At 52.8% G+C, this 26,603-nt stretch overlaps 1 protein-coding gene across 1 annotated transcript in view; it reads left to right on the top strand.

Moving 5' to 3' along the window:
* Nucleotides 1-24,293, top strand: part of BRINP2 (BMP/retinoic acid inducible neural specific 2) — a 93,463-nt gene extending 69,170 nt beyond the window's left edge. The window contains exons 3-8 of the mRNA XM_028530808.2: nt 4,566-4,756; nt 5,860-6,068; nt 15,136-15,241; nt 17,738-17,974; nt 20,441-20,663; nt 22,268-24,293. Coding sequence (XP_028386609.1) covers nt 4,566-4,756; nt 5,860-6,068; nt 15,136-15,241; nt 17,738-17,974; nt 20,441-20,663; nt 22,268-23,384 — 2,083 coding nt within the window. The 3' untranslated portion in view covers nt 23,385-24,293. The remainder of the gene's footprint in view (nt 1-4,565; nt 4,757-5,859; nt 6,069-15,135; nt 15,242-17,737; nt 17,975-20,440; nt 20,664-22,267) is intronic.
* Nucleotides 24,294-26,603: the final 2,310 nt, after the last annotated feature.

Here is a 26,603-nt window from a genome sequence, read left to right as displayed (position 1 = left end):
ATAATTCAGCCTGGGTATGTGTTTCTAAGAATTTATACATTTCTTCTAGGTTGTCCAGTTTGTTGGTGTATAATTGTTATAATAGTATCTTGTGATCTTTGTATTTGTGTGATACTAGTTGTAATGCCTCCTCTTTCATTTCTAATATTACTTATTTCTTTTTTTCATGGTTAGTTCAGCTAACAACTTGCCTACTCTTTTTCCAAAAACCCCAGCTTTTAGTTTTATTGATTTATTCTGTTGATTTTTCAAGCTCTTCCTTCTACTAACTTTGGGCTTGTTCTTTTCTAGTTCTTTGAAGTTAGGTTGCTCACTTGAGATCCTTTTTTTTTAACATAGGCATTTATTCCTATAAACTTTCCTCTTAGAGCTACTTTTGCTTCATCCCATAGTTTTTGCATTTGTGTTTACATTTTCATTTGCCTCATTTATTCACACACATACACACACACACACACACACACACACACAGTTTCTCCTTTGCTTGTTCAGGAGTATATTACTTAATCTCCAAAAATTTGTAAATTTTCCAGTTTTCTTACTGTAATTAATTTCTAATTCCATAGCACTATAGTCATAAAAGATGCATGATGAGATTTCAATCTTCTTAAATATCTTAAGATTTGTTTTGTGCCCCGATATATAATGATTCCTGGAGAATATTCCATGTGCACTTGAGAAGAATGTGTATTTTTGCTGCTTTTGGGGATGGAGTGTTCTGTAAGTATCTGTTTAGTCCATCTAGTCCAATGTTCCTTGCTAATTTTCTGTCTAGATGATATATTCATTGTGTAAAGTGCGGTATTGCAGTCCCCTTCTATGATGGCATTGCTATTTCTCCTTTTAGACTTATTAATAGTTGCTACATATATATATATATGTATATAGTTGCTCCTGTGTTGAGTACATACATATTTATGAATATTATACTTTATCAATGAATTGATATCTTTATTATATAATGCCCTTTTCTGTCTCTTGTTAGTCTTTGGCTTAAAATCTATTTTGTCTGGTGTAAGTATAGCTTCCCTGGCTTTTTTTTTTTTTTTTTTGGTGTCCATTTGCATGGACTATCTTTTTTCCATTTTTTCACTTTCAGTATAAGTGTCCTTAAAGCTGAAGTGAGTCTCTTGTAGGCAGTCTGTAATTGTGTCTTTTTTTAAATCCATTAAGCTACTCTATGTCTTTTTACTGGCCACCCAGCCAATCAGAAATGAGAGCAAGAAACTGTTCTTCGTGGGGTGGTGGGATTTGGGATAGAAGACACTTCTGACAAATACCCTATACTTTGATAAAAGTGTAGCATTTGCTGCACAAAGGAAATAAATGATAATGTATGACTACGAGCTTGTCTGCGTAGGTACACAAAGCCCCGCAGCAGGAACTGGAAAAGACCCAGTCACCCCCTTTCGTGGTTTTCCCGGCCAGGTTTGGCACACGCCCCTCCTCTCTGTCTTGGTCTCCAGATTTAGCCGTGGGGATTCTAGAACCTCAAACTGGGCACGGGTTTTTATTTCTTTAGTTTGAATTATTTTATTCTTCTGCAGCCCTGTCTTTTGCACTTCATGGATTTGGGGGGAGGCCAGACCAAGGCTTAGCCCAGTCACACGGAGAAGAGCTGGGGTGGATGTTAAGGTGGAGAAGAACTGGGTGGATGTTAAGGTGGAGGAGAGCTGGGGTGGGTGTTAAGGTGGAGAAGAGCTGGGGTGGGTGTCAAGGTGGAGGAGAGCTGGGGTGGGTGTCAAGGTGGAGGAGAGCTGGGGTGGGTGTCAAGGTGGAGGAGAGCTGGGGTGGGTGTCAAGGTGGAGGAGAGCTGGGGTGGGTGTCAAGGTGGAGGAGAGCTGGGGTGGGTGTTAAGGTGGAGAAGAGCTGGGGTGGGTGTCAAGGGGGAGGAGAGCTGGGGTGGATGTCAAGGTGGAGGAGAGCTGGGGTGGGTGTCAAGGTAGAGGAGAGCTGGGGTGGGTGTCAAGGTGGAGGAGAGCTGGGGTGGGTGTCAAGGTGGAGGAGAGCTGGGGTGGGTGTCAAGGTGGAGGAGAGCTGGGGTGGGTGTCAAGGTGCAGGAGAGCTGGGGTGGGTGTCAAGGTGCAGGAGAGCTGGGGTGGGTGTCAAGGTGGAGGAGAGCTGGAGTGGGTGTCAAGGTGGAGGAGAGCTGGGGTGGGTGTCAAGGTGCAGGAGAGCTGGGGTGGGTGTCAAGGTGGAGGAGAGCTGGGGTGGGCGTCAAGGTGGAGGAGAGCTGGGGTGGGTGTCAAGGGGGAGGAGAGCTGGGGTGGATGTCAAGGTGGAGAAGACTTGACTTTTGTTTCCTCGGGCAGCGGAGCTGGTCCTCACTAGTGGAATTTAAGAGGAAATCCTTTCTTACGAATTCATAGGGTCCTTTAAATTTCATTTTCCCCTTGGAAATTGGTCTCCTTTAAAATATAAACCATTCAATGAGGAACTAGGCATGAAGACGAAAGTTCTAGAGGGAACTGGAAAGACACTTTGGTGTATTCCAGAAAAGGGCTTCTCACAATGTGGGTCCTCTGAGTTTTTTGGGGGGGGTGTCCATGTTGATACTGGCACTGAAGATCCAAAAGCAATGGTGAATAAAACCTCTGGCACCTCCGTTTGAAGAAAGGCCGTCCACCAAATGACACTGTAGTCATGTGTTCCTCATCATTACATGCTTGCACCTAAAGATACACACATACATGTACGCTAGTTTCATGTAAGGATGTCCTTGAAGCAGTAAAATTTATTAATCTTATTAGATCTTGAGCCTTAAGTATATATCTTTTTAATCTTTTTAAAAAAATTAAATTCATTTCTAGAGATAGGCAAAAGGAGGGAGAAAGGGAGGGAAAGAAACATCAATCGATTGCCCCTGACATGGATCCACACAGGGACCCGGCCTGCAACCCAGGCATGTGCCCTGACCAGGAATTGAACCAGTGACCTCTTGGTTTGTAGGCTGGCACCCAACCCACTGAGCCAAGCCAGCCAGGGCTGTCTTTTGAATCTTCTGTGTGATAAGATGGGAGCCACACACAAAGCATGTCGGAGGCTACTAAAGAGTGATGTTGCTTCAGGGAAAAGTACTTTTGTGATGACATCGTGAGCTGAACTAGCCACTTTTTTCATGGGACTAATTTTTTCTCAACAACCAACAGACAAACTATGGTTATTCAGACTTTAGCGTTTGGCAGACATTTTCTAAAAAAAAAAAAAAAAGAAAGAAAGTAGTAATCCTGCTTCTTTAAGGAAAACAACTGACAGTATTTATTACCAATGATACAATTGAAGCTTTCAAAGAGAAATGAGAATTTCGGAGAACTCCTATTTGTCATTGTGAGCTTGACAGCTCCCCAATATTTAAAGACTTTTCTGATGAGATCGGTGGTAATATTAACGAGTATAGTGTTTTGATGTTATATAATGAAAAGTGTCAAAATGTGGAAGATCCGAATAACTCAGTGTTCCCATATTTTCCAGATGACTAATGCGCGGTGTTACAAAATATGAAGGGTAGAAAGCTCTACTCGAAGTACAGTGTGGAACACTGGATTTTAACGTAACTGAGTGTGAGAAGTTCATTGACACGGTTTCCGGTTGCACACGGGAACTAGCCTTTGAGAAACTACGCTGGCTGGGTTTGGTGTGATGCTGTAGACGAACACCCACAATTATCCCAGCAGACGGGGTGCCGAGGCAAATGCAAGGGTGCACCTGCTCGGCAAGATACTGAAGAGATTTGCAAAAATGCGGCGATGACACTCTTCTCGCTAAATCAGTTTTGTTTCAGAACATGCAGTTATTGTCATAAAATACGTTACTTATGTCATACGTAATGGATTTCTTGCTGTTACCTTTACATGAAATAACTGGTGAACTACTTTCCTCAGTTTTAATTTCTAAAATGGCAATTATCAATAGATGTAATCCACACAAATACAGGGTGGGGCAAAGCTGGTTCACAGTCATGGGTGTGCAAAACACAGAGTTTATTCTTATATTATTTTTTTTAAATTATTGTATTATTTTCCATATTAACAACTGTGAACTGCTTTCGTCCCACCCTGTATGGAGGACTCAATCAATCTGCAGAGTGTGAAGGGGTTCCAACACCAAAACGTTTGAGAGCTGTTGTTCTGGACTCGAATCTGACTGTACAGATGGGTAACCGAGGCCAAGGCAGGTGCTGCGAGTCATCCGCATGGGGGCCAGCTGTGACTAGCGCCCCCCTCTGCAAACCACGGCGCCGTGTTTTCCTTGCTTGTTTCCCCTGCTGTGTGCTACCGTGGCCACCTTCATAGGAACGAGCTGCCAGCTGCTCTCCAATGAGGCAGGTCATGAGAGTAAGTTGTGACAGAGGCCAGCCGAGACAGGGCTTTCCCACGGCCGGGGAATGAGAGGCCGAGGGGGAGCTGAAGGACCTCTTTTAGGTGGCGTGGGCCTCCGCCTAGAGGGCTGCGGCTGAGAGGAGATGAGGGGGTGCCAGGGGAGGAAGGACATGACCTACTGCAGACTTCATGCCTCTTGCGTCAAAGCATGGGGAGACTTTCCTTATCCCTTGACTCTTCCTCCAGGGAGTTTGCCCGTTGGAAAGTGAACAACTTGGCTCTGGAAAGGAAGGACTTCTTCAGTCTGCCATTGCCTCTTGCCCCAGAGTTCATCCGGAACATCCGCCTCCTGGGAAGGAGACCCAACCTGCAACAGGTCACCGAAAACCTGATCAAAAAGTACGGCACTCACTTCTTGCTTTCCGCCACCCTTGGAGGTAAGGCACTTGTCGCGATCCTGCATGAGTCGGTTGCCAGGTCGTGGAAAATCCTGCACCGAGGACAGCTTCCATAGCCTTCCTGCCCCTTTTGTTTTTTTTTCTGGCCTATAATTGCCTGAGAAATGTTTTCTTCCTGGAGCCTTTGAGAATAGTAGTTTCTTAACATCCAAAGTCACTTCGGGACAGTGCTGTTGGCGTATCGGCGTCCTCCTGCAGACGGGGTGTGGCAGGAAGACATCTGGGGACACAGAGACTCTGCTAAGCCCTTGCCAGTAGGGGGCGCTCCCAGTTTTCCCCTGACGGAGCGATTTTACCCCAGAGCTTCTCCCCATCCCACCACTTGCTGTGGCGACAGTTGTCACACCCACGGGCAGAGAAGTAAATGTCTGTTGAGTCCCCGCCCCCTGCTTCCTCTCTATAAAGACTGGGAACCAGACAGACCAATTCTAATGACTCCGGGCTGGATGGCGGCGAGGGTGGGGGTGGGGGGGTGGGGATGGTGCAGCCTTGGCTGGGATCCAGGGCAGAATCAGAAGCTCTGAAGAGGCAGAGCTCTCTGTGCCCCGGGAAGAAGGAAGCAGGATTTATTGTAACATTTAGCTCACTGTCTGATGGACAAAAGGGAGCTCTCCGAGGGTTCAGGCCAGCTGCCGCCCGTGGTAGCTGTTGAGTGTTTGATGGGGAGCGGGGGCCTTGAACTTCAAGCCTTTTGCCCTTTTGGAGGGAGCAGAAATATCCGTGGCAGCTTCTCATAAACAACTTGAGAGGAAGAATTTTTTTCTCTCCCATGGAGGTAGATTGCCTGAGACAGAGATCAATGGAAGATGTTAAGCAGATAAGCTGGATGCAAGGGGACTGAGCTTTGGGGAGATGCACAGAACCAGGGAAAAGGAGGGGGGCCTCCCAGGCAGGGACGCGGGTTCTGCCGTGACACGGTCCGGTGAGATTTTTCTGAATTGGCATGGGGTGGGGAGGAGGCCACCCACAGGAGTCACGGGCTCCTTCTTAGCTCCATCTGTCCTGGCCCAGTTTCATGCTCTTACATGTAGGGGGTGAGGGGGCAGAGGTCCTCACCCATGCGCCCACGCTGTCTGCTCTAGGAGAAGAGTCCCTGACCATTTTCGTGGACAAGCGGAAACTGAGCCGGAAGACAGAGGCGGCAGGAAGCGCCCCGACAGTGGGGGCCAGTGGGAACAGCTCGGCTGTGTCCCTGGAGACCCTGCATCAGCTGGCAGCCTCCTACTTCATCGACAGAGAGAGCACCCTGCGCCGGCTGCACCACATCCAGATAGCCACCGGCGCCATCAAGGTAAGGAAGGGCCTGACAGGTGCTGAGGGGGAGGGGCGGGGGCGGCAGAGGGAAAGGAAGGGGGGGCGGAGTCTTAACCAGCTCCAAGTCAGCCGCCTTGGGGCTTGACTGATGGGAGCCGGCAGAGCGCCCTCTGGAGGCACGGCCAGCCCTACACGTGGTGCGACAGCAGACAGTCACGTGGCATCCGCTCTGAGGCTGACTCCAGCCCAGAGACTAGAGAAAGGCAGACAAGGTCCCTACGTTCTAGACACATTCCAGTGAGGGATAGAAATGATGGTTAAAAATCAACGAAGGCAGTTCAGGGAATGATAAAAAGAAAAGACGACAGTCCCAGGTACAGATTTCCCAGGGGGGGGGGGGGGCGGGAGAGAAGGGAGCAGATAATGTTCAGCAGACCGGTCAGCGGAGGGCACCTCGGGTTCAGGCTCTGAGGCTGAGATCTCAGTGAAAAGAAGCTGCTGTGTGCAGATCTGAGGGAAGGATGTTCCACCATGGGGAACAGTAAGTGCTAAGGCCCTGCGGCAGGGAGCGGCTGGGGGTCCCGGCGGAACAGAGAAGACCGCTGTGAGTGCAGTGAGGGCAGCAACAACGGCGCCGCCATAGGAAGAGGTTCGGGAGTCGGCTGGAGCAGGATTACACGGCCCGGATAAAGGACTTACAGTGGGAAACACAAAGGAGCGATGGGATCACACATGTTTGCGGAAGATCCATATTCCGGTAACTTTAGTAACGATAACCTTCATCCCATTGTGTCTACTTGCATCTAGCAGAGTTCCAGGAAAGTTCATTTTGTATTAGGAAAGAGAAGACTAGTAAAAATACTTGATTTTAAAAATCCTGAATATAAAGCTAGGGTGGCAAGTGAGGGTCAGTCTCTTCTTATAGCTGGTCTTTATCCTACCCAACATTCACAGGGAGATTCTGTTTATTTATGTATTAGTCAATGAAATATTTTGAACACCTATTATGTGTCAGGCACTATTCTGGGTTCTCAGAACTCAAGAGTGAACAAAATATTTTAATTCCATGACCTCATAAGCTTAATTTCTAGTAGAAGAGACATAATTCAGGGGAGATTAATGGTCTGAAGACAGGGAACCAGGGGGAGGAGGGTGGCGGAGACCTGGTGCTTTAGGGAGCACCTGTCTGAAGGGAGGCCATGTAAGCAGAGATTTGGACTAAGCGATGGAGCGAGCCACATGGCCATCTCGAGCAGGAGCATTCTGGACACACGGAAGAGCAAACGCAATTGCCCTGAAGTGGGAGTGTTCTTGGTGGGATCCCGGAACACCATCTGCAGTGACTCTAAGTGGGGTAAAGGGGGAGACGAGGTGACAGCGGTTGCAGCGGCCAGTTCATGGGGACATTACCGATGGGTGACCACTGCAGAGGTCAGGGTGAGGAGTAAGGGCGGCTTGCTTGGATGAAGCTGGCTGTGAAGAGGCAGTGAGGAGCCGGCGGATGCAGAGCACACTTTGAAACTAGAGCCTGCAGGATTACTAATGAGTTGGAAGAAAGGAGTCAAGACTCACAGCGAGACTTTTGGCCTGAGCAACTGGAAGGACAGGGATTCCACCTGCAAGGATTCCATCCACACTGGGGGAGGTGCAGATCTGAAAGGAGTGAATCAAGTGTTTGGTTTTCGACATATTGAACTTGACATTTCTATTAGACATCCAAGTAGAGATATCTAACAGGCAGTTGGATAGGAACACCAGCATTTCCAGAGGTCGTGATTGGAGATATAAACTGTGCATACAAATATGTACACAAGCACAGCTGGTATTTAAAACTAGGGGACAGGATGCCATGAGCCCGCTCAAGGGGTGAACGTAGCTGGCGAGGCGGCCCTAGGGCTGAGCTGCGTGTGAAACACATATGTGTTAGGAAATGGGGAAGCAGAGGCGGACCTGACAAAGGAGGCTGAGACCAAGCAGGAAGGTATGAGGAGCACCAGTCAGACCACAGAGCCATGTGAAGAAGGTGTGTCACAGAAGAAGGAGCAGGCAACCAGGCTAAATGCTGTTGACTAGTCAGATTGAGACCTGACCTTCAACTTGGCACATGGAGGTAGCTAGGAACCTGGATAAGACCAGTGTCAGTGGCAGGAAGGTATGAAAGGCTGAGCAGAGACAGCTCAAGAGAGAAGGCAAAAGGTAGAATCAGGGGAGTAGAGACGATGCTTTAGGATTCTGCTATAAAGGCAAATGGAAAAATGGATGGTAGCTGGAGAGTGGACATGGGGTCAAGGGAGGGTGCGTTGTTGAGTTTCATATAAGAGGTATCCAGAGTATTGACATGCTGACTGAAATGACTCAGTAGAGAGGAAGACAGTGACGATGCAAGAGAGACAGAAGGTAACTTTGTGGGAGCGACCGAGTCGATGAGACAAGTTGATATTCCATGCACGGGTGGAGGGGTAGGCCTCACACAGGAGCATGCGCACCTCATCCCTCGTGACAGGCGGCGGCACGAAGCACACAAGGACAAATGCAGTGGGGTGGGAGGTGGGGCGAGGGGCGTACAGGTGTTTGCTTCTGATTGATCTCGTTTCCTCCATGAAACAAGAAACAAAGTCCTTGGCTGAAAGGAAGAGGGATTGTTGAGGAAAGGGTGCATGAAATGGCCTTTCCAGAGAGTGGGACCTAGGTATCTCCCTCGATGAGATCAACGTAGGGGGTGGTTGGGCAGCACTGGGGGCCCATTTGAGACTCAAGGTCATCATGACGACATGGGACCACTCAGCATTTGTGGGCTGTTTCAGCTGCCATTTGGCACTTGGTGTTCAGCCAGGCATCATGGAATGGATGGGGAGCTGGATTTAACTAAGGGGTGTGTGTGTGTGTGTGTGTGTGTAAGATGAACGAAAAAAGATGCAAGGGAACTGGGAGTGTGTAGAAAACAGTGATTAATTACAGTGAGGGACCGAGGAATATGAGAGCATGAAGGGATAGCAGGAAGCGAAAAGCTGGTCAGGTGAAAAAATTGAGAGTCTCAGTAGGAGTTTTCTAAATTCACGTTTAAAGTATTGTGGACCTCAGGTAGGTGCGATGACCTGTTAGAGAGAAGAAACTAGAGGACACGCAAGTGCATGATGCTTAATAATGAGATTATAGAGGAAGTGCAGCTGCAAAAAAAAAAAAAGAAAAATCAAGTTCAGGGCCATGGCCATGGGTGGGGGTGGCTAAGATGGGGGTGGGAGACAAGATGAGGGGGTGAGAGGAAAAGGCCAGGGACCGGAGAGGCCAGGGGATGCATGGATCACCGAGACATGGATGCCGATGTCAACAGGGATGACACAGACCTGCTGGTGCTGAGAAAGATGGCGGTGCGCACGCTCACTGCTGGACTCTTCAGTGAGTGAAAGCGGAGTAACAGACTTCTCTGCACACCTGCGGCTTCAGCTTACACGCGGCTTTGCCTGGCTCTGCAGGTGCTGCTAGCCCTGACCCAACACTGTTCTCCTGTGTTCTCCCTCAGTCAGTATTAATCAGGGCGGGGACCGCTTTCTTGCTCACCGTCATATGCTCAGCTCCTGGGGCTTGGTCATTACCTATTCTGATTTTTGTAGATGCTCACAATCACCCTTTCCATTTTTTTCTCTCAGTATCGTAGATCTAAATTCCCTGGAGTAATAATGTGTTCCAGAGCCCACCCTAGTCCACTACAAAGGGCGGGGGGGGCTGCAGAGTGTCAGCCATGGTGACTGGACTCACCTCCTCCGTAAAGTCTGTGGGTTGTGGGGTGAGAGGTGGGCCGATACCCCAAGCCACATCTACCATAGTGCCCGTGCACACACTTTTCCAGAACCGGTACCACTGCCCCTCACTCCGAGAGAGGGCCGCTGTCCTTGGAAGCCTCTTTTCGGAACGTCCGCATTCACACACAGAGTGTGAGACGACTGTTCAGCCTCCACTGGGCTGGCGGACCTGGCGTTCCTCTGCTGAAACGCACAGAGGGCTCTCCCCACGGAGGGTAACCCAGAGAACCATGAGAAAACAGAGGTCGTGCAGTATTTTTCTCCCACCCTCACTTCTCCGACTCCCCACCTCCACCTAACTTGGTGGGGTCTAGGGACCTGGGTGATCTGTCCAAGGTCACTGCTCAACTAAGGGGCCAAGGAAGGTGTTGGCACCCAATCTTGGGGTTGTGCTCACCTTCCAGGGTGGCCCTGCCCATTCTGTCCTGGCATAAAGGCGTTCCACCGGAGACCACCTCCGCCCTAACACACGTAGCATCATCACAGAGGCTCACAGAGCCGGGGCCAAGAGGCCAGAGCACACCCTCGCCGGCTTGTTGCTGCCACCGTGCCTGCCGCCGACCTCCCCATACTGAGCACGCCTTACTTTGCAGTAGCTCAGCTGGCTGCCGGCACGGCCCCTCCTCCGGCTGGCAGTGGCTGGGGGAGGGGGACTGCTCGCCCACTCAGCCTTGGTGAAGGACAGACCCTCCTGCAGACCTGCCCGTCTCTGGTGTCTCTAGGCAGGTGCGCTCTGACTCTCACTTCCTTCCACCACCCCCGTCTGATTGTCCAGCACGTTCCTCTGCGAGCTGACGGCTGCCCCGCCCCCATGGCAAGGTGCACCCCGATCCGCACACACCTCTAGTATTGGACTCGTCACTTCACACTGCGGCTGTCCACACGCCCACCATGGCGGGGCAGCTTCGAGCGGGAGGGACTCTGTGGCGTGCACAGAGTCCCCGGTCCCCTCGCGGTGTCTGGTGTGTGGTGAGACACGCAACGAGACACTTGATCAGTGACGGTGGGCTGTGTGGTTCAGTGAGAAACAAACTTACTCCCGTGAGCAGACTTGGGCCCAGGTACTCCCTATTTCTCTGACCCCGAGGTGTCACCAAACTCCCTGACTTAGCTACTCAGTTGACATGGCTACACAGTTACTAAAATATTAACACGTTTCCATCCCAGCTGGTAAACGGTCTTCACCACAACCCCCCAGGTGCCACCCTAACCACCTCGTCCCTGCCCTGGAACCCCCAGGTGCCCCCTTGATAGTAACCGCAGGGCCAAGGCACCCCGGAAGGCCTCCAGAACCCCGCTTTGGCACACCCTGTCCTACCTGCTGATGAATATGGTGAACACTACCCCCAGCTCTCGGCGGGGGTGACACCAAGTGATACAGGTCACAGGAACACTCCCCACACACTGTGAAGGGCTGACTACATACCCACCCCGCCCCGAGGTCCCGGGATGAGCCACACAGCGGGAGTGGGGGGGGGAGCCTGCCCCTGAGCTGTAGCTCCCCCTCTGTTCAACCCGAGGGCTCCCAAGCTGACTGCAGCGGGCCCACACACAAGTCCGGGTGGGCCCCGCGATGGCAACACGGAGCAGTTCTCGCAAAGCCTCCCCAGGTGGGCTTGTCTGGGCTGCTCACGGCCGCGGCCTGGGATTCAGTCTGCAGGTGTTTCAAGCACACACGGCGTCAGCCCTGCTCGCCCAGGCGGCCCTGCCGCTCACAATTAGAAGCCCGTGTGACTGCCCTTAGCTCCACCCATGTCCCACCAGGTAGGACAAGAGCAGGTGGAACTGGGGGGCAGGGGGACGACAGTAGGCCACCGGAAGGAGGTCTCGCACGATCTGGTATTTACGGAAAATTGGAGTGCTAATGAACCTGAGATCCATCAGGGCGCTCCGACGGCAGGCTGGGCTCTGTCAACAGGCCAATTAGCACACAATTATTTTCCCTTTCTGAAAGCTTATCTGGGACACTCTTCGCACGCGTGCGCCTGAGTGAGCCGCGTCTCCTGCCACCTCGGTGGGCCGGCCCTCTGTATAATCTCTGCGGGGGCTGCTGCCTCTTCTCCAGAGAAAGACACGCAGTTCCCTGGACCAGCCTCACAGAGAGAGACTCTGGGACTCCCATCCCTTGGGGGAGGGGACCGTAGGCCATCCTGCTTACCAAGCCCATGTCCTGTACTGTCTGCAAGAGAACCCTCTGCAGCTGGCTCCCTCCTCCTCCTCCTCACTGATCCAGGAGGACTGAGGTGGCTCAGAGCAGAACAGCAGTGGGAGGAGCAATGGATCTGGGATCTGGTGGGACCCGAGTGGGCCTTCTTCATGGAGGCCTGGCCTGGACCCTTTCCTCTCAGGAAATGAGCAGGGGATCGTGGTCCTGGTCTCTTCTCACTCCTACCCTCGTGCCACGATTAATAAAGTGAAGCAACTCACACTCTTTCAGTGACTTACCTAACTGATTGTCCTCTTGTGGAGCTGACCTTTGGAAATAGCAAAGTAAAGGTCAGAAAAGAGCATCAAGAGGCAGCCCCGGAATGCTAACAGGACGGTGGGAAGGCAGATGGATTGGCGGCAGGGAGGAAGGGATCGTGGTGGGACTGAGGAGGAGACAGTGGCTGTTCTTGGTTTTCCCCCTTGGGAGTTGTGCTGTTCCTGCGGAAGGGGGATAGCCCCCTCTCTGCCTGCACCCGATGCTGGCGAGGAGCTGGGGACAGGCAGGTCTCCCCAGTGCCATGCCCATCAACCAGCCCTGACGTTAGCCCAGTCCACTGCAGAAGAGGCAGGCTTTTCCGGAACAGGGGGGCTGGTCCTCAGCCATGTTTCTCCTTACAGGGATTCACATACCGTACAGATAAAGAGTGAAATCTCGACAGAGGCAACGCTCAGCCTCCCCCCTTCAGTCTGACAACTCGCCAGTCGCCCACTCACCCGATGCAGAGGCATACTCAGCCCCTAGCACCCACCTGTCTGGGGAGACAGGCCGAGTGTAGCAGCCAGAACTCGGGGATCAGGGAAACGCGCTCCCACTTGTCTATACACTCCTCATGGCAGTAATGAGTGCTTACACACTCCGATTTCCGATTGCTCCTTGAATATTTATTAAATGAAAAAATGAGTGAATGAATGAATGACTAAATTGGGGGACTCCTAGCCCGGCAGGTGAGAAGCTGTGTGACCCTAAGTCATTTAACCAAGTCTGGCCTTGGTTTCTTAATTTATAATATAAGGATACTATCATCTCCAGGCTATAAAATTTGCTTTGCCCCAGGATCACATTCCGAGGAGAACGCAGGCCACTGAAATAGGCCGTGTGAAGTGTTTGTTTTTAAGTCATCCAGAGGGGATCCCTCCCTTTGTCTTCTGCAGTCTGCTGCTGTGCCCGCCCAGGAGACACGGGGCACTGAACTGGAGTCGGGGACTCAGGGTTGAGATCCTGTGTCGGCCCCTCAACCGTCTCCAGCCTCGGGTCCCTCCTTTGCAGGGTGAGAGCAGGGAGATGTAGAGAGTTCTGCGAAGGTGAAACCGGATGACCTTGGAGGATGAGCTTGGGACATTGTAGAGAGGCTCTCCCGGCCCCTGTCAGGGTCACGGTCACGTTCTTCATTCAGACTAAGTCTTGTCGCCTCTCCTGTAGTGCCTACTGCTGCCCCTCGGCCTCTGCTGTGACCTCTTTTTTCTCTCGATTCCCTCCCCGTTCTGTCCAACCTCTACTCATCCTTCAAGATCAATTTCTGGCTCACCTCCTCCATGAAGCCTCCTTTGACTACTTTAGCCTACAAGTATCTCCTCCACCTCTGTCCCCACTGTATTTTACACACGCACACACACACACACACACACACACACATTTAAGCCTAAGCTTACCAAATTCCCTTTATGCGTGTCACTTTGGTGTTCACCACGGTAACCAGCACAGTGCCGGACGCATGCACAATAGATACTCTTTCAAAACCACAGTTTTAGATCATGCTGTGCCCTCTTTTCCTCAGAGTACCGTTCCCTCCCGTCTCTTCCGGTCCACTCCCTACTTCTCTCTAAAGACCAGCTCAGTCGGTGTCTTCTCTGCTACTTCTTCCCTTGTCTTCTCCTTGTTTAGAGCTGGCCTCAGCGCTCATTATGACACATTGCTTCTGCTCGCCTTGGATGTGCATCAGTTGGCTGTATGCGGCCCTGCCTCCCCTGCAGGCTACAAGCTCCCACGGGGCACAGTATGCATCTCGGTGCCCGCCCCTCCTCCTCCCAAAGCCTGAAACCCATGACTCACACATTCCCCAGTTGACTGAGCGCCTACTACGTGCCACCACTGTGTTAACTGCTGTTGACAATGGGGTAATAAGCAAGGTTGACGTGAGCTTACTGTACGAAGCCTTTGGTGTGTAGGGGACCTAGATATGAATGAAATGCTCCCAGAAAAGGCCGGAAAAAGGTGGCCCACATGCCTGCAGCAGGGCAGAGGGGGCAGAGGTAGGACAGGGGCTGAGAGGGCTCGGGGCAGCCTTCCCTGAAGAACTTCGGGGAAGGCACCCCATGAATGTTTGATGAATTGCATGGAATTGAAACAGTGGCCGCTCAACAAATACTCGTTGATTGGTTGATTGATTGTTGGCGAAGCCATCGGAGATCCCCAGAAGAAAGGGCCTCAGGTCCCCATCATTCTTATTACATAATTATTTCAGTGCCTGTAAAGCTCCCCATTTTTCATCGTATACTTTAAACATCAGGGAAAACCTGATAGGCCAACTTTATAATATTTTAAAATGACTCTCCGCTGTTTTGGAATATTACATGACTATAAGACTTTATGTATATTTAATATCCTTGGTAAAATATGCAGCGAGCCCATAGGCTGATTTCCTCTAAGGACTTCTCCGTGCTGAGGTGGGACTTAAATGTTTAATACTAATAATCATACTCATAACTCATATTTCTCTGGGGCTTTTCATCCCGGGGACCCCCGAAGCCTGTGAGCGCCGCTGTGCGGGGCTGCAGCTGGGCTCGCAGCAGGCCGGCGGCGTCCACATCTGGTCTCCTGTCTTCCTCCAGGGGAGGGGCGGACGGATCCAGCTAGAGGGTCCAGCTTCCTCCGCCTACGCGGAATCTTCTCCTCCCGCACACACACTGATTTAGGCTGCCTCCGAAAGGCTCCCACTATGGAGAGCTGCTGCTTGCAGCCAGGCGCCACTGACCGCCACTGTCTTAGGACCAGGAAGAAAAGTGGCTTTATGCTCCAGGGGTGGGGGGACACGTGCCATGCCTGAGGTCGGTCAAAGACGGGCCACAGAGACCCACAGTCTGCCCTGCCTTCTCTAGGTCACGGAGACCAGGACCGGCCCTCTGGGCTGCAGCAACTACGACAACCTGGACTCGGTCAGCTCGGTCCTGGTGCAGAGCCCGGAGAACAAGGTGCAACTGCTCGGTAAGCCGCACGGGCGCCTGGGAGGCGCTCGCCTCACCGAGGAGCAGGGGAGAGTCCCGCCTGCCCCGCCCATTCGCGCCGCCTTTTGAAAGGCAAGAACCATCTGGACTTCCGTGCCTTGTATTTAACAACTTCCCATCATTCTTTTGAGAAAACGTCTGACGTGCTTTGTCCCCAACCCAAGACCTATTGCTCACGCCCAAACCCAAGCACGCTGTCACTACCCTGCCGAAAGGGTGCAGCCATCCTTTTATGCCTTGACCCAGTTCAGGGATCTCCTCTGTTCCCGAAGGACCCTCTGCTCTCTTCCAAGCACACACTGGGAGCAGCCGGCCTTTGCGGAATGGTTACGGGGCCCCATCTCCAGCTCAACCAGACAAACTATGGGGCCGCTGGCTACTCTGAGCGTGGTCCCCGCTTTCTGTTATTAGTCTGCAGTTTTCCCAGGGAGATCAAAGCCACGAGAAGTGTGAGATGAATGGGATCCTCAGCGGAAGCTAGAACGGCAAACAAAGAGAGGAAGGGAAGCCGAAGGAAAGGGAAACGCGCTAGGTCGGGAGGCTGGGAGGAAGGACAGCACAGGGCTCCCGCTCTCTGTCCCCCGGCGTGCAGACCAATTCAGGCAGGGCCGCTTGGCAGTGGGGAAAAGTTCATTTTTCTTAAGGCCTAACTGAATTGGACTCTGCTTAAGATATTATTGTCTCTGTATTATAAAATCAATAGCCCTCACCCAGGATCTACGATTACAAATTCCAGGCAACCTGAGCCGGATGCAACCCATCCGCGCTTTAGGAACCAAGCGATAGGTAATCGGGAGGAGTGAAAGGCTCCTTCACGGACAGGCACCGGGCGCCGTTAGCGTCCCTCTTCTCCTGTGTCCGCACACGGGCTGGGCTTGTGCCTGCAAATTAGCGACGAGTGAAGCTCAGAATGTCTGGCGGTTCATTTGGAATAGTTTATGCCATTTAATTTTATAGCCCATCACTCATGCCGACGTCGCTCCAGGCACTTATTTTATCGCAATGGGAAATGTTATGGCGAGGAGGAGGGAGGCAAGGAGCGGGGGTGGAAGGAACGGACTTGCAGAGAGGGGAGTGCCGAAAGCAAACCTGTGGACAGGGAGCGTGGGGAGGACGGGTCCACGCCAGTGCAGGCGCGACATCAAGACAGCAGCCGTCTGGAACAGTTCAGAATCAGAGGGAGACCTCAGACAAGAGCTGCACACAGACGCTGCTGCTCACTTCTCACTTATATTTTGAGGTCTGCTGAGGCTGGGATGCATACTTTGGGCTCTCCGACTTCCTGCCAAGGACAAGGTCAAGGGTGTGAAAATAAAGAGCTGAAAGACATTTGAGAAAAGGGGAATGCATCACATCCAGAAGTCCCCATGTCCCTCACTCTCTCCTGACACAGGATCTCACAATGTCCCTACTGGGGAAGCCTCCTGCAGGTCTGACCTTGAACATGCTCAGGCTGTGTCCAAAGGCATGCCCGTCCTTCATTCATCCCTTGATATGCTTCCAACAGCCACTTTGTGTGGCTTGAAGCCCAGTAGGAGTATTCTCCGCCACTGGTGAACTAACATCCACTACAGATGGCGGGAAAACTGACGCTTCCATGGATTACATCCCAGATAGAAGGAGGCCAATTGGAAGAGAGCTGAGAGCCATTGGCATCTATCCAGGCCTGACTGATCTTGGGGTATCTACCGCTACCCTACTTTCCAGTCTCGTCAAGAGTTAAATCATATTGAAATGGGGTAGCCAGTCCCAGTTATACAGTGTGACGCGATGGGAAAAGGACAGGGTCTGATGCCCTGGGCAAGTCACTGGGTCATTGCTTGGAGGTTCTTCTCACCAATAAGAGCCTCGAATACGACCACAACTGTTATTTGTGATCACGTAAGGAAGGTGCTGGGTGAGGTGCCTGGCCTCCACGTACCCACAGCAGCCGAGCCTGCCTCCGAATCAGGCAGCCTATTCCCTCACCAGGGCTGGGGCGGGGAGCCCGGGAGGATCAGCATTCAGTAGCATCCTGGATGCCTGCTGCTAATCTCAGGGAAGCTAGAAACAGGATGGTTATCAGAGACAAAGCAAAAAAGCCCATCAACACTTGATTCCTCCCCCATGAGAGCTGTAAGCTCTTCTTTTATCTGAAACATCTTCCTGTTTCCATCCTAGAAATGCTGATGTGTAGCCAATAAGCCTGTTCATATGATATGCACGCTCTCAATTTGGCTGATATAAGGGGTTCGACTAAGCCTTGGGCTTTGATGTTCCTAATTTGCATTTGCAGATCCTCCCCCATCTGTCACTGGGGCAGTGGCCACCCCCTTCCCCAACCAGCTCAGCAGGATCGGGCCCCCGGGTGACCGTTCTTGGGCCCAGGATGCACAAGGCAGCAGACGCCCAGCTGGGGCTCCCGCGGCCTCGGGTGAGGGAAACTGAGTCCCCGCGGGCTCTGCCTGGCGATTCCCTGACCACGTGCTCTCCCTAGGCCTGCAGGTGCTGCTACCCGAGTACCTGCGTGAGCGCTTCGTGGCCGCGGCGCTCAGCTACATCACCTGCAGCTCGGAGGGCGAGCTCATCTGCAGGGAGAATGACTGTTGGTGCAAGTGCAGCCCCACCTTCCCGGAGTGCAACTGTCCCGACGTCGACATCCAGGCCATGGAGGACAGCCTGCTGCAGATCCAGGACTCCTGGGCCACTCACAACCGGCAGTTTGAGGAGTCAGGTGAGCAGGCAGGCGCCAGTCCCGGATTTCCTCCCTGTCCGCGGGGAGGCAGCTGTGAGGGGCGGGGTGGGGTCAGGGGAGCTCAGCTGGGATCCCGGCTTGGCCTCCCCTGTGGCCTCAAGGGGGTTCTTCCACCACCCTGAGTCTCAAGTCATTTCTTCGTGCTCTATCTGCAAACAGATACAACACCTACCACAGAGATGTGTGTGAAGGATTTAATAAGCTAAGGGAAAGATAACAGAGGCATTGGCCCCGTCTGTCTCGTTGGCTACAGACTCCACAGTACCTAGAACAGCGCCTGCCCACTCTGTGCACAGTAAATATTTACCGAATGAGTGAAGTACGTGGAAAAGCTCTAGCAGACCCAGACACGCTAGGTGTGGCTTGTTGCTGGCGTGACTAGTATCCATGTAACCTTGAGACCTAGACCCCAAGGACCTGATTTGCATCCTTGCGCTTCATTATAGTCTGAATGTTTGTATCCCCCAGAAATCGTGTGTTGAAAATCGAATGCCCAAGGTGTTAGGAAGCGGGGCTTTGGAGGGCAGTTAGGTGACGAGGGCAGAGCCCTCATGAATGAGAGTAGTGGTCCTGCGAAAGAGGCCCAGAGAGAGTTCTAACCCTTCCCGCTGCGTGAGGAGGACACAGAGAGAAGTCTGCAGCCCTGAAGGGGGCTTTCGCTAGCACCTGACCGTCCTGGAACCCTGACCTTAGGCTCCCAGCACCTGGAACTATGAGGAATAAGTTTCTGTTGTTCAGAAGCCACCCCATCGGTGGTATGTTGTTATAGAAGCCCGGACAGACGAAGACGCCCCGTGACTGACTAGCTCTGTGACCTGAGACTGGCCGTGCGGCTTCCCAATACTCCAGGTCCCTCGTCTGTTAAAGAGGGAAAGTGATCATAATGGTTGGCTAGAAGGCTTGCATGGGGTAATTCAGGTAAAATTAATGTAAAAAGAACTCTGCATGATACAGTCATACATCTCAACACTAATGAGTGATAGGTATATGGATCTATCTCAGAACATAATGTTGGATAAAACAAAGATGAAAAATATAGATTGTATACATATATAGTGTTATAATATAATAATGCATTCAATATAATACATATTTAATTCTTTTATATGACATTTAAGAACATTCTAGTCAATACTTAATATTTTTATTGACAAATACACTGGTAGAACACGTGAAAATATGTGATAATGATAAAGAAAACATCCAAGAGCATGCTTACATCTAGATGGAGATGAGGAGGAAGTATAGGGTCTTCAAATGTATTTGCTTTGTCTTATTTTCTTAAAAGTAATCTGAAACCAGTCTGACAAAATGACCCATGCTAGGTCGTGGTGCATAGGAACTTACCCTGCTATTCTCTGTCCGAGTTTTTATGCTTAAATGTTTTAGAGACAGAAATACGCACAGGCTAGTTGTAAGCTTCCCTGCTGGGTGACTGTCCAGTCCTCCGGGGCGGGGGGGGGGAGGGTGGGGGGAAGGATGCAGAACCAAGGACTCGGGAAGTCGGAATAAGCTGAGGCCCCACGTATTGTCATTCCGAGTTCCAGACAAGGCATCGGGCAGCTAGGAGGAGTGCCACATTCTGGCCCCGGAACCCAGCTGCTGTGGGCGACCGGGGACATTTGTCTCCTGACTCTTAAGCGTGCGGGAAATGACTCCGGGCTTTTGCCACCATGGGTCACTGCTAACAAGTCACTGAGGAGGGCTCCCTGGACCTCCACCAGGAGGCTGGTGGCTGCAGGTCCCATGAAAGCAGGGCTGTGGACAGAGGTCTGAGCACCAATTTGGAACACATGTCCTGTCCAGGAAGCTCTAAGAAGACCTCAGACCTGCAGTAGGAGCTCAGAATTCCAAGTCGCATTGCTTCTAGATTAACCACAAGAAAGAATGGGCGTCTGGCCAAGAGTGGAAGCTCAAAGAAAGGAAGTATGTCTTAGAGTCAAAAAGAAAAAAGAAGAAAAGAAAAGGGGTGGGGAGAGGCGCAGCTGGTCTCAGAGACTGAAAGGTTTGTAGGAAGATTTCTAAGCTGAGTGCTCTGCCTTCTCTGTGTGTCCACCCTGGCCAGCCTGGGGACCTCTCCTCCCCAAGAGGGCCTCGTTTCCCAGGAGGGCGGCGTGGTGTTCCCCAGGAAGGCCGCCTGACACCGTGCTGGGAAGGACTTGCAAGGAGGTAGACAGGGGGAAGGAGATGTATCCCAAGGTCATTGGCCCCTTGAGTGGGGACACAGAGCAGCTTTGACATTCAGGACGGGAAGGATGGGCAAGAATCCTGAAGCCATACTTTATGGTATATTCATTATTTCCCAATAAGCTGTCGAAAAATAAATAAAGGTCCCACGAGTGCAGACATGGAGCTGCCTCCTGGGAGGGCTGGGGGGCACCCACCCCGCCTCCTGGGGGGTGCGCACAGCCCCCCCCCAGCCCAGCCCTGTGTCCTTGCCCGCAGAGGAGTTCCAGGCCCTGCTGAAAAGGCTGCCTGACGACAGGTTCCTGAACTCCACGGCCGTCTCCCAGTTCTGGGTCATGGACAGCAGCCTGCAGCACCGCTACCAGCAGATGGGAGCCAGCCTGAAAGTGCTCTTCAAGAAGGCCCACCGGGTCGTGCGCCGGCTCTTCAACCTCTGCAAACGCTGCCATCGGCAGCCCCGCTTCCGCCTGCCCAAGGAAAGGTGAGCACCCAGACGCCGGAGCCAGAGCCCGCACCTCCCCCAACCTCTCAGGCCCACGTGGGTGTGGTGACCCATCCAGGGCCTTTGTGAATCTCTTGTTCTCCTCACCCCCTCGTGGGCCAGACTCAATTATGAGATGTATCTGAAGTGAGAGAGTGACAAAGAGAGAGGCTCCCTGTGCTTCCATTTAGATGACGGTAGGTTCAAATGTTATCCCACTAATCCTCTAATTCTCGCTGATTTCCATTTTGATGGAAGTCTTTTAGGAGGGGAGGGGGTGGGGTCAAAGCTCCCGCACCGCACTCACACGTCGGATTGTTTCAAACGAGCAACCGCTCTGAGTCACAAGAGGAAACAGAGCTGAGGTCCCGGGTCCACGGGAACAGCTCAGCGGCTCACTCCCTCATCTGTGTATTCACTTGTCTGTTCAAGTTTTTACTGAATCCACAGCTCATGCGCTCTAATTAAGCTGTGGGGGGGGGGAGGGGTGTCCGTTGTTTGGGAAGATTGAATACACGCCCAGAAACATAAAATCTGACAACTTACGACTATGTGGCAGCCACTTAAATCCACGTTCAAGGAACACACATCAAAAACATGGTCTAGGAGGAGCACCGCCCAGAGAGAAAAGCCACCCTGGGGGAGGAGCTCATGGCCAGACCGTGCCCAGGAGGAGCTGGAGGTGGGCTGGTGGCCGTGAGACAGAGCACCCGGGGAGAGGCGGCCACCCCAGCAATACCCCAGAGGCAACTGAGACTCCGGAGAGAGGGAAGAGGAGTGGAGAGGGCGGGCCGGCGAGGGTGCCCGAGACCGGCTTATCTCCTTCTCAGCAAATAACTATGAACTGTTTACCATAGCCTCCGCTTCTGGGGGCATGGTAATGGTTCCGGTTTCCAAGAACATGTTGGTGAAGGTCGCGGTGTCCCTGCCCTCATGGCCTTTTTACAAAGAAGCCACCCACATGCAATAGAGAAGCAGTCATTTCCGATCCCGATCGCAGCTGTGGGGTCACAGATACAGGGCGATGGGGCGGGGAGTGCCTGGGGCTTCTTCTGAAAGGGAAGTCACAGAAGACCGCTTGGAGGCGGTGCCATCACAGAGGTGGAATTTTAGAGGGAGCCAGCCCTAGAAAGTTTATTCCATTTCTGGTGGAAGAGTGAGAGAAGCAGAGGGAATGGGAAGGACAGCGAACGTGAGGTGGGAAAGAGGCCGGTGTGATGCTGGGATGGTATCAGGTCTGGAGAAAGTCTGGGTGTGGGGGGATCTTCTTCAGAAGGCCACAGCCCGGACGCCACGCAATAGACGGTGGGGAGCTTCTGTGGGAGGGAGCAAGGCGGTACCTGGGAGGGACGAGCCCGGCTGCTCCCAGCACTCGGTCGATGTCCAGGGTTCCCGGGACAGACCCGTCAGACACGGAGCCCCAGGCCCTGGTCGGTCTTTCCCAAGCGGTACGCCAGGGTGCCCATCTTTTAGAGAGCGCGGGCTTTTATCTTCCCCATCCCCTTCCCTGCCCGTTCATTGGTCCATGACCTGCCACCCTCAGGGAAGAGGGTCGTGTGTGGCTTCCTATGACTCTTGCTTCCTTTTCATCTCCTCTCCCGAAGGTCCCTGTCCTACTGGTGGAACCGCATCCAGTCCTTCCTCTACTGTGGAGAGAGCACCTTCCCCGGCACCTTCCTGGAGCAGAGCCACAGCTGCAGCTGCCCCTATGACCAGTCCTCCTGCCAGGGCCCCGTCCCGTGCGCCTTGGGCGAAGGGCCAGCCTGTGCCCACTGCGCTCGGGACAACAGCACGCGCTGCGGGGGCTGCAACCCGGGCTACGTGCTGGCCCAGGGGCTGTGCCGGCCGGAGGTGGCCGAGTCCCTGGAGAACTTTCTGGGGCTGGAGACGGACCTGCAGGACCTGGAGCTGAAGTACCTGCTGCAGAAGTGGGACAGCCGCATCGAGGTGCACTCCATCTTCATCAGCAACGACATGCGCCTGGGCAGCTGGTTCGACCCGTCCTGGAGGAAGCGCATGCTGCTCACCCTGAAGAGCAACAAGTACAAGCCTGGGCTGGTGCACGTGATGCTGGCCTTGTCCCTGCAGATCTGCCTCACCAAGAACAGCACCCTGGAGCCTGTCATGGCCATCTACGTGAACCCCTTCGGGGGCAGCCACTCGGAGAGCTGGTTCATGCCCGTGAACGAGGGCCGCTTCCCGAACTGGGAGAGGACTAACGTGGACGCGGCCGGCCAGTGCCAAAACTGGACGATCACCTTGGGAAACAGGTGGAAGAGCTTCTTTGAGACAGTCCATGTTTACCTACGGAGCCGGATCAAGTCCCTGGACGACAGCTCCAACGAGACAATCTACTACGAGCCGCTGGAGATGACCGATCCCTCCAAGAACTTGGGCTACATGAAAATCAACACCCTGCAGGTCTTCGGCTACAGCCTGCCCTTTGACCCGGATGCCATCCGGGACCTCATTCTCCAGCTGGACTACCCGTACACTCAAGGCTCCCAAGACTCTGCCCTCCTGCAGCTCATAGAGCTGCGGGACCGGGTAAACCAGCTCTCCCCACCTGGCAAAGTCCGGCTGGACCTTTTCTCCTGCTTGCTCCGGCACCGGCTCAAACTGGCCAACAACGAGGTGGGCAGGATCCAGTCCTCCCTGCGGGCTTTCAACTCCAAGCTGCCAAACCCCGTGGAGTATGAGACAGGAAAACTCTGTAGCTAATGGGGGGCCCACTCCAGTGCTGGGCTAGGAGGGGACCCACACATCCAGGCCCTCGCCTTGGTGCCAACGAGGTGCTCCCTGGAGTTGCTCTGCACCCAGCAGATGGGACCTCGGGGCTTGGACTGAAGCGGGCAGGGGAGTGAGGAACAGCCACCACAGACATGCACACACTGGCCGGGTGTGTGCACACACACACACACACACACACTCCCTGGGGGAGGCCACAGCTCAGCAGCCTCGCGTCTGTAGAGTCGGTGCTTTCTAGAACGAATGCCGTTGAAGGAGAGGAGCTGAGGGAGAGGTTATGAAAAAGAGCCAGCCACCCCGTGAAACAAACAAATCCTGAAAAGTGATTCTTATCATTCAAGGAAGCAAGAGGGGACCCAAAGGGAGGGGCGAGGGCGCCTCCCCTCGGCGGAGTCACTTTTGTATTCTTTTTAACCAGATTTCTTAAAACAGCGCTGTTTCGAGATTCCCCACGTCGGTTCCTCCTTTTTGTACTCTGCCATCTGCCTCCCCCGGGCCCTCCCAGACACCTGCTCCTCCAGCCGGCCTCCAGTCAGGACGCAGGGGGAGTGATGCCAACTGAGGACGCTCAGGGCAGGGCCAGTGGCCCTGCTCCCTCTCCTCTCTCCACCCTCCTCTGGCTCCCCGCTTCCTCAGCAGCCCTGGTTTCGGGGTGCAGGGCCCCGGATCCGTCCACACTCCCCCGTGGTGCAGCCAGAGCCCCCGTCCCCGCAGCTCTGGTCCATCCCAGCAAGCAGCTCTGTCAAGTTAGAGAGAGATGATGTATAGGGAAGTGTTCTTTTTTAAAAACAGAAACAAAAATATTTATTTTGTGATTGTTTTCCTTGTCAACCTGCTCCAGCCACATGAACATATGAGTAAAAAAATTTAACTGGTTTAATATATTTTTTCCAAAGACCTTTATTAGGGGGAAATGAGAGAGGAAAGAGGAAAAACGATGGGGTTGCCTGGATGTGTTTTTAATTGCGCTCTGGGTGGCATGTGTCCTGGGGTGGTGGCTGTTGCTGGGTGGGGGGGGGGGGGTTGATGAGCGTGTACCCAAGGGAATGTGTGCCTGTCCTGACTGGGTGTGAATGAGTGTGTGTGTGTGTGTGAGAGAGAGAGGAAGAGAGAGAAGGATGTGTGTGTGTGTTTGAGAGAGAGAGAGAGAAGGATGTGTGTGTGTGTGTGTGAGAGAGAAGGATGGACTGAGGCGGGATCCCCCCAGGTGATTACCTGGCTGCCCCGCGCCCCTTTTTCTCCAGGAGCGAGGACTAACATGGGTTTTACCACCAGGATCGCCCGCTATCGGGAGAAGAGCATGGAAGCCTTTGCTCTCTGGGGGAACAGCAGCCTTTGGGCTGAGCAAACACCTGTGACAGGAGGCTCCCCCTCGCCCGCACTGCTGTGGACACCCGGGGAATTCCCCACACGCTGCATCTTATAGTACGGGATCACCCTGTGAGCAAACTAGGAAGATGCGGACTTGGCCTCAGTTTCCCCCGTTCTGTCTGGTTACCCCCCTCCCGGTCTAAGAAGCAGGTTTGCCACAGAGGGGAGAGAACGCATCCTTTTCCCCTCAGTGCCTTCCCTGGGTGGCAGGAGACTCGCTTCAGGGCAAATCTGCTGAAGAACCACGTCTCTGTCTGTTCCCCACCTGTTCCAAGCACAATGGGTAGGCATGACAACCCCCATTTATTCAAGCCAAAGTCACCGCATCAATACTGAGCACCTCATTCCGTACCTGTGCCCCTCTCGGTGGGTCCGCAAGGACCTGGGAGACAATGAGAAGGTGGTCAGTCTATCTGCCCAAGAGAGTCTATGTTTACCGTTGCATAGAGAAGAATCCGGTGTTAAACATTCAATCCCCAAACCACCTTCCCATCCCAGAGGACATGAAATCCGTGGTAGATACACAGAGCCTAGGACATTGCTTTTCTCGCAGCTCCCTAAGGCTCCTGGGGTGGAAACGCAGAGTGAAGGGTGAACTAGGGCAGCCCAGTTATTGCCTGTCTGCCTCTAGCTCAGCTGCTGGTTGCTTTTAGGAGTGTGTCTCAAGCTCTTCGTCTGTGGGGGCTGAAACCAGCCGGTGTCATCTTCATCCGCAGGGCTGTGGATGTGCCAGAGGCGGGGGGTGCTCCCGGTGGGATGGCTTTGCTTCCTCCCAGGGATGGGCTTTGAGAGCGTAAGGGAGATAGCAGAGTTTGATTTGAGCACTCGGAGTGCGCATGTCTACCTGCTGTGGGAGTGGGTGGGCCGAAGCTCTCACCCACTGATGAATGAAAGGTACACCAAGCGGAGCAATATTCGGAGGGGGAGGAAAGCAGCCGAGGATGCCTTGTGCAGAAGTCAGGGGGAGGAGGGGGGAATCTCAGGAGTGGGAAAGGAATTGCCCTGGAGGGAAGTGAGTCAGCCCACGGGGGCTCACATTCCACCTGGGCCGCCCTGCAGCTGGGGGGTGCAAAACCCCAGCTGTCAGTCTCGGAATCTGGGACCAGCCTGGGGGGGAAGCACACTTGTAGGGCTGTTAGAAAGGATGCTTGGTGTCTTCAGACGCCTTGTCTTGGGAAGGCTCTGGGGAGATGGTGGTTTGATGTACTGTGGTTTTAGAAATACAGGAATCCACTTACAAAGATTTCCACTTCTTGCCTGCTTGAAGGTTTAAACCATGGAGCGGAGTGTATCAAGTCCACCCACAAGCGCTCCTCTGCCTTGGTAAATATTCAGGAGTGCCCTTCTGAGCCTAGATGCAAGTACCATGTTGACAGAATGCCTAAAAGGCATTGTTCATTAATTCCAGTAGCAAAACTGTTTTTATTTGACCCACTCACCCACTGTCTGTGATGGGTGCCTGACTCCCGCGTTCTGAGAAAGCGATGGGGTGTCTGGCGCACAAGATCCTGGGTCAGGGCAGCAGTCCGCAGACTGCTTCCAGAAGGTGAATGGAAGAAGCGGGAGAAATAAAGGAGGGCCAGGGCTCCTCGAGGGGCCTTTAAAGGCGTAAAACCATGGATTCAGCCTAGAGTTTCTCAAAAAAGGAGGCTGAGAAGTGCCGTAACAATAACAATAAAATTGTCAGGAGTGTCACTTTAAAAGTCTATAATAACCAGAAGACGTGAACCATCTCGTCCCAGACACAGTTAGGAATGAAGAATTGTCATTAATTAATTAGCAGCAGGTTGTCGATGCTGGCGAGCCCCCTGCGGAATTAAG

The sequence above is a fragment of the Phyllostomus discolor genome, chromosome 14, assembly GCF_004126475.2.
Source record: "Phyllostomus discolor isolate MPI-MPIP mPhyDis1 chromosome 14, mPhyDis1.pri.v3, whole genome shotgun sequence".
In the NCBI taxonomy this organism is placed as follows: Eukaryota; Metazoa; Chordata; class Mammalia; order Chiroptera; family Phyllostomidae; genus Phyllostomus; species Phyllostomus discolor.
Note: the sequence above shows the minus strand (reverse complement) of the source record. Positions and strands in the feature narration are given on the sequence as shown.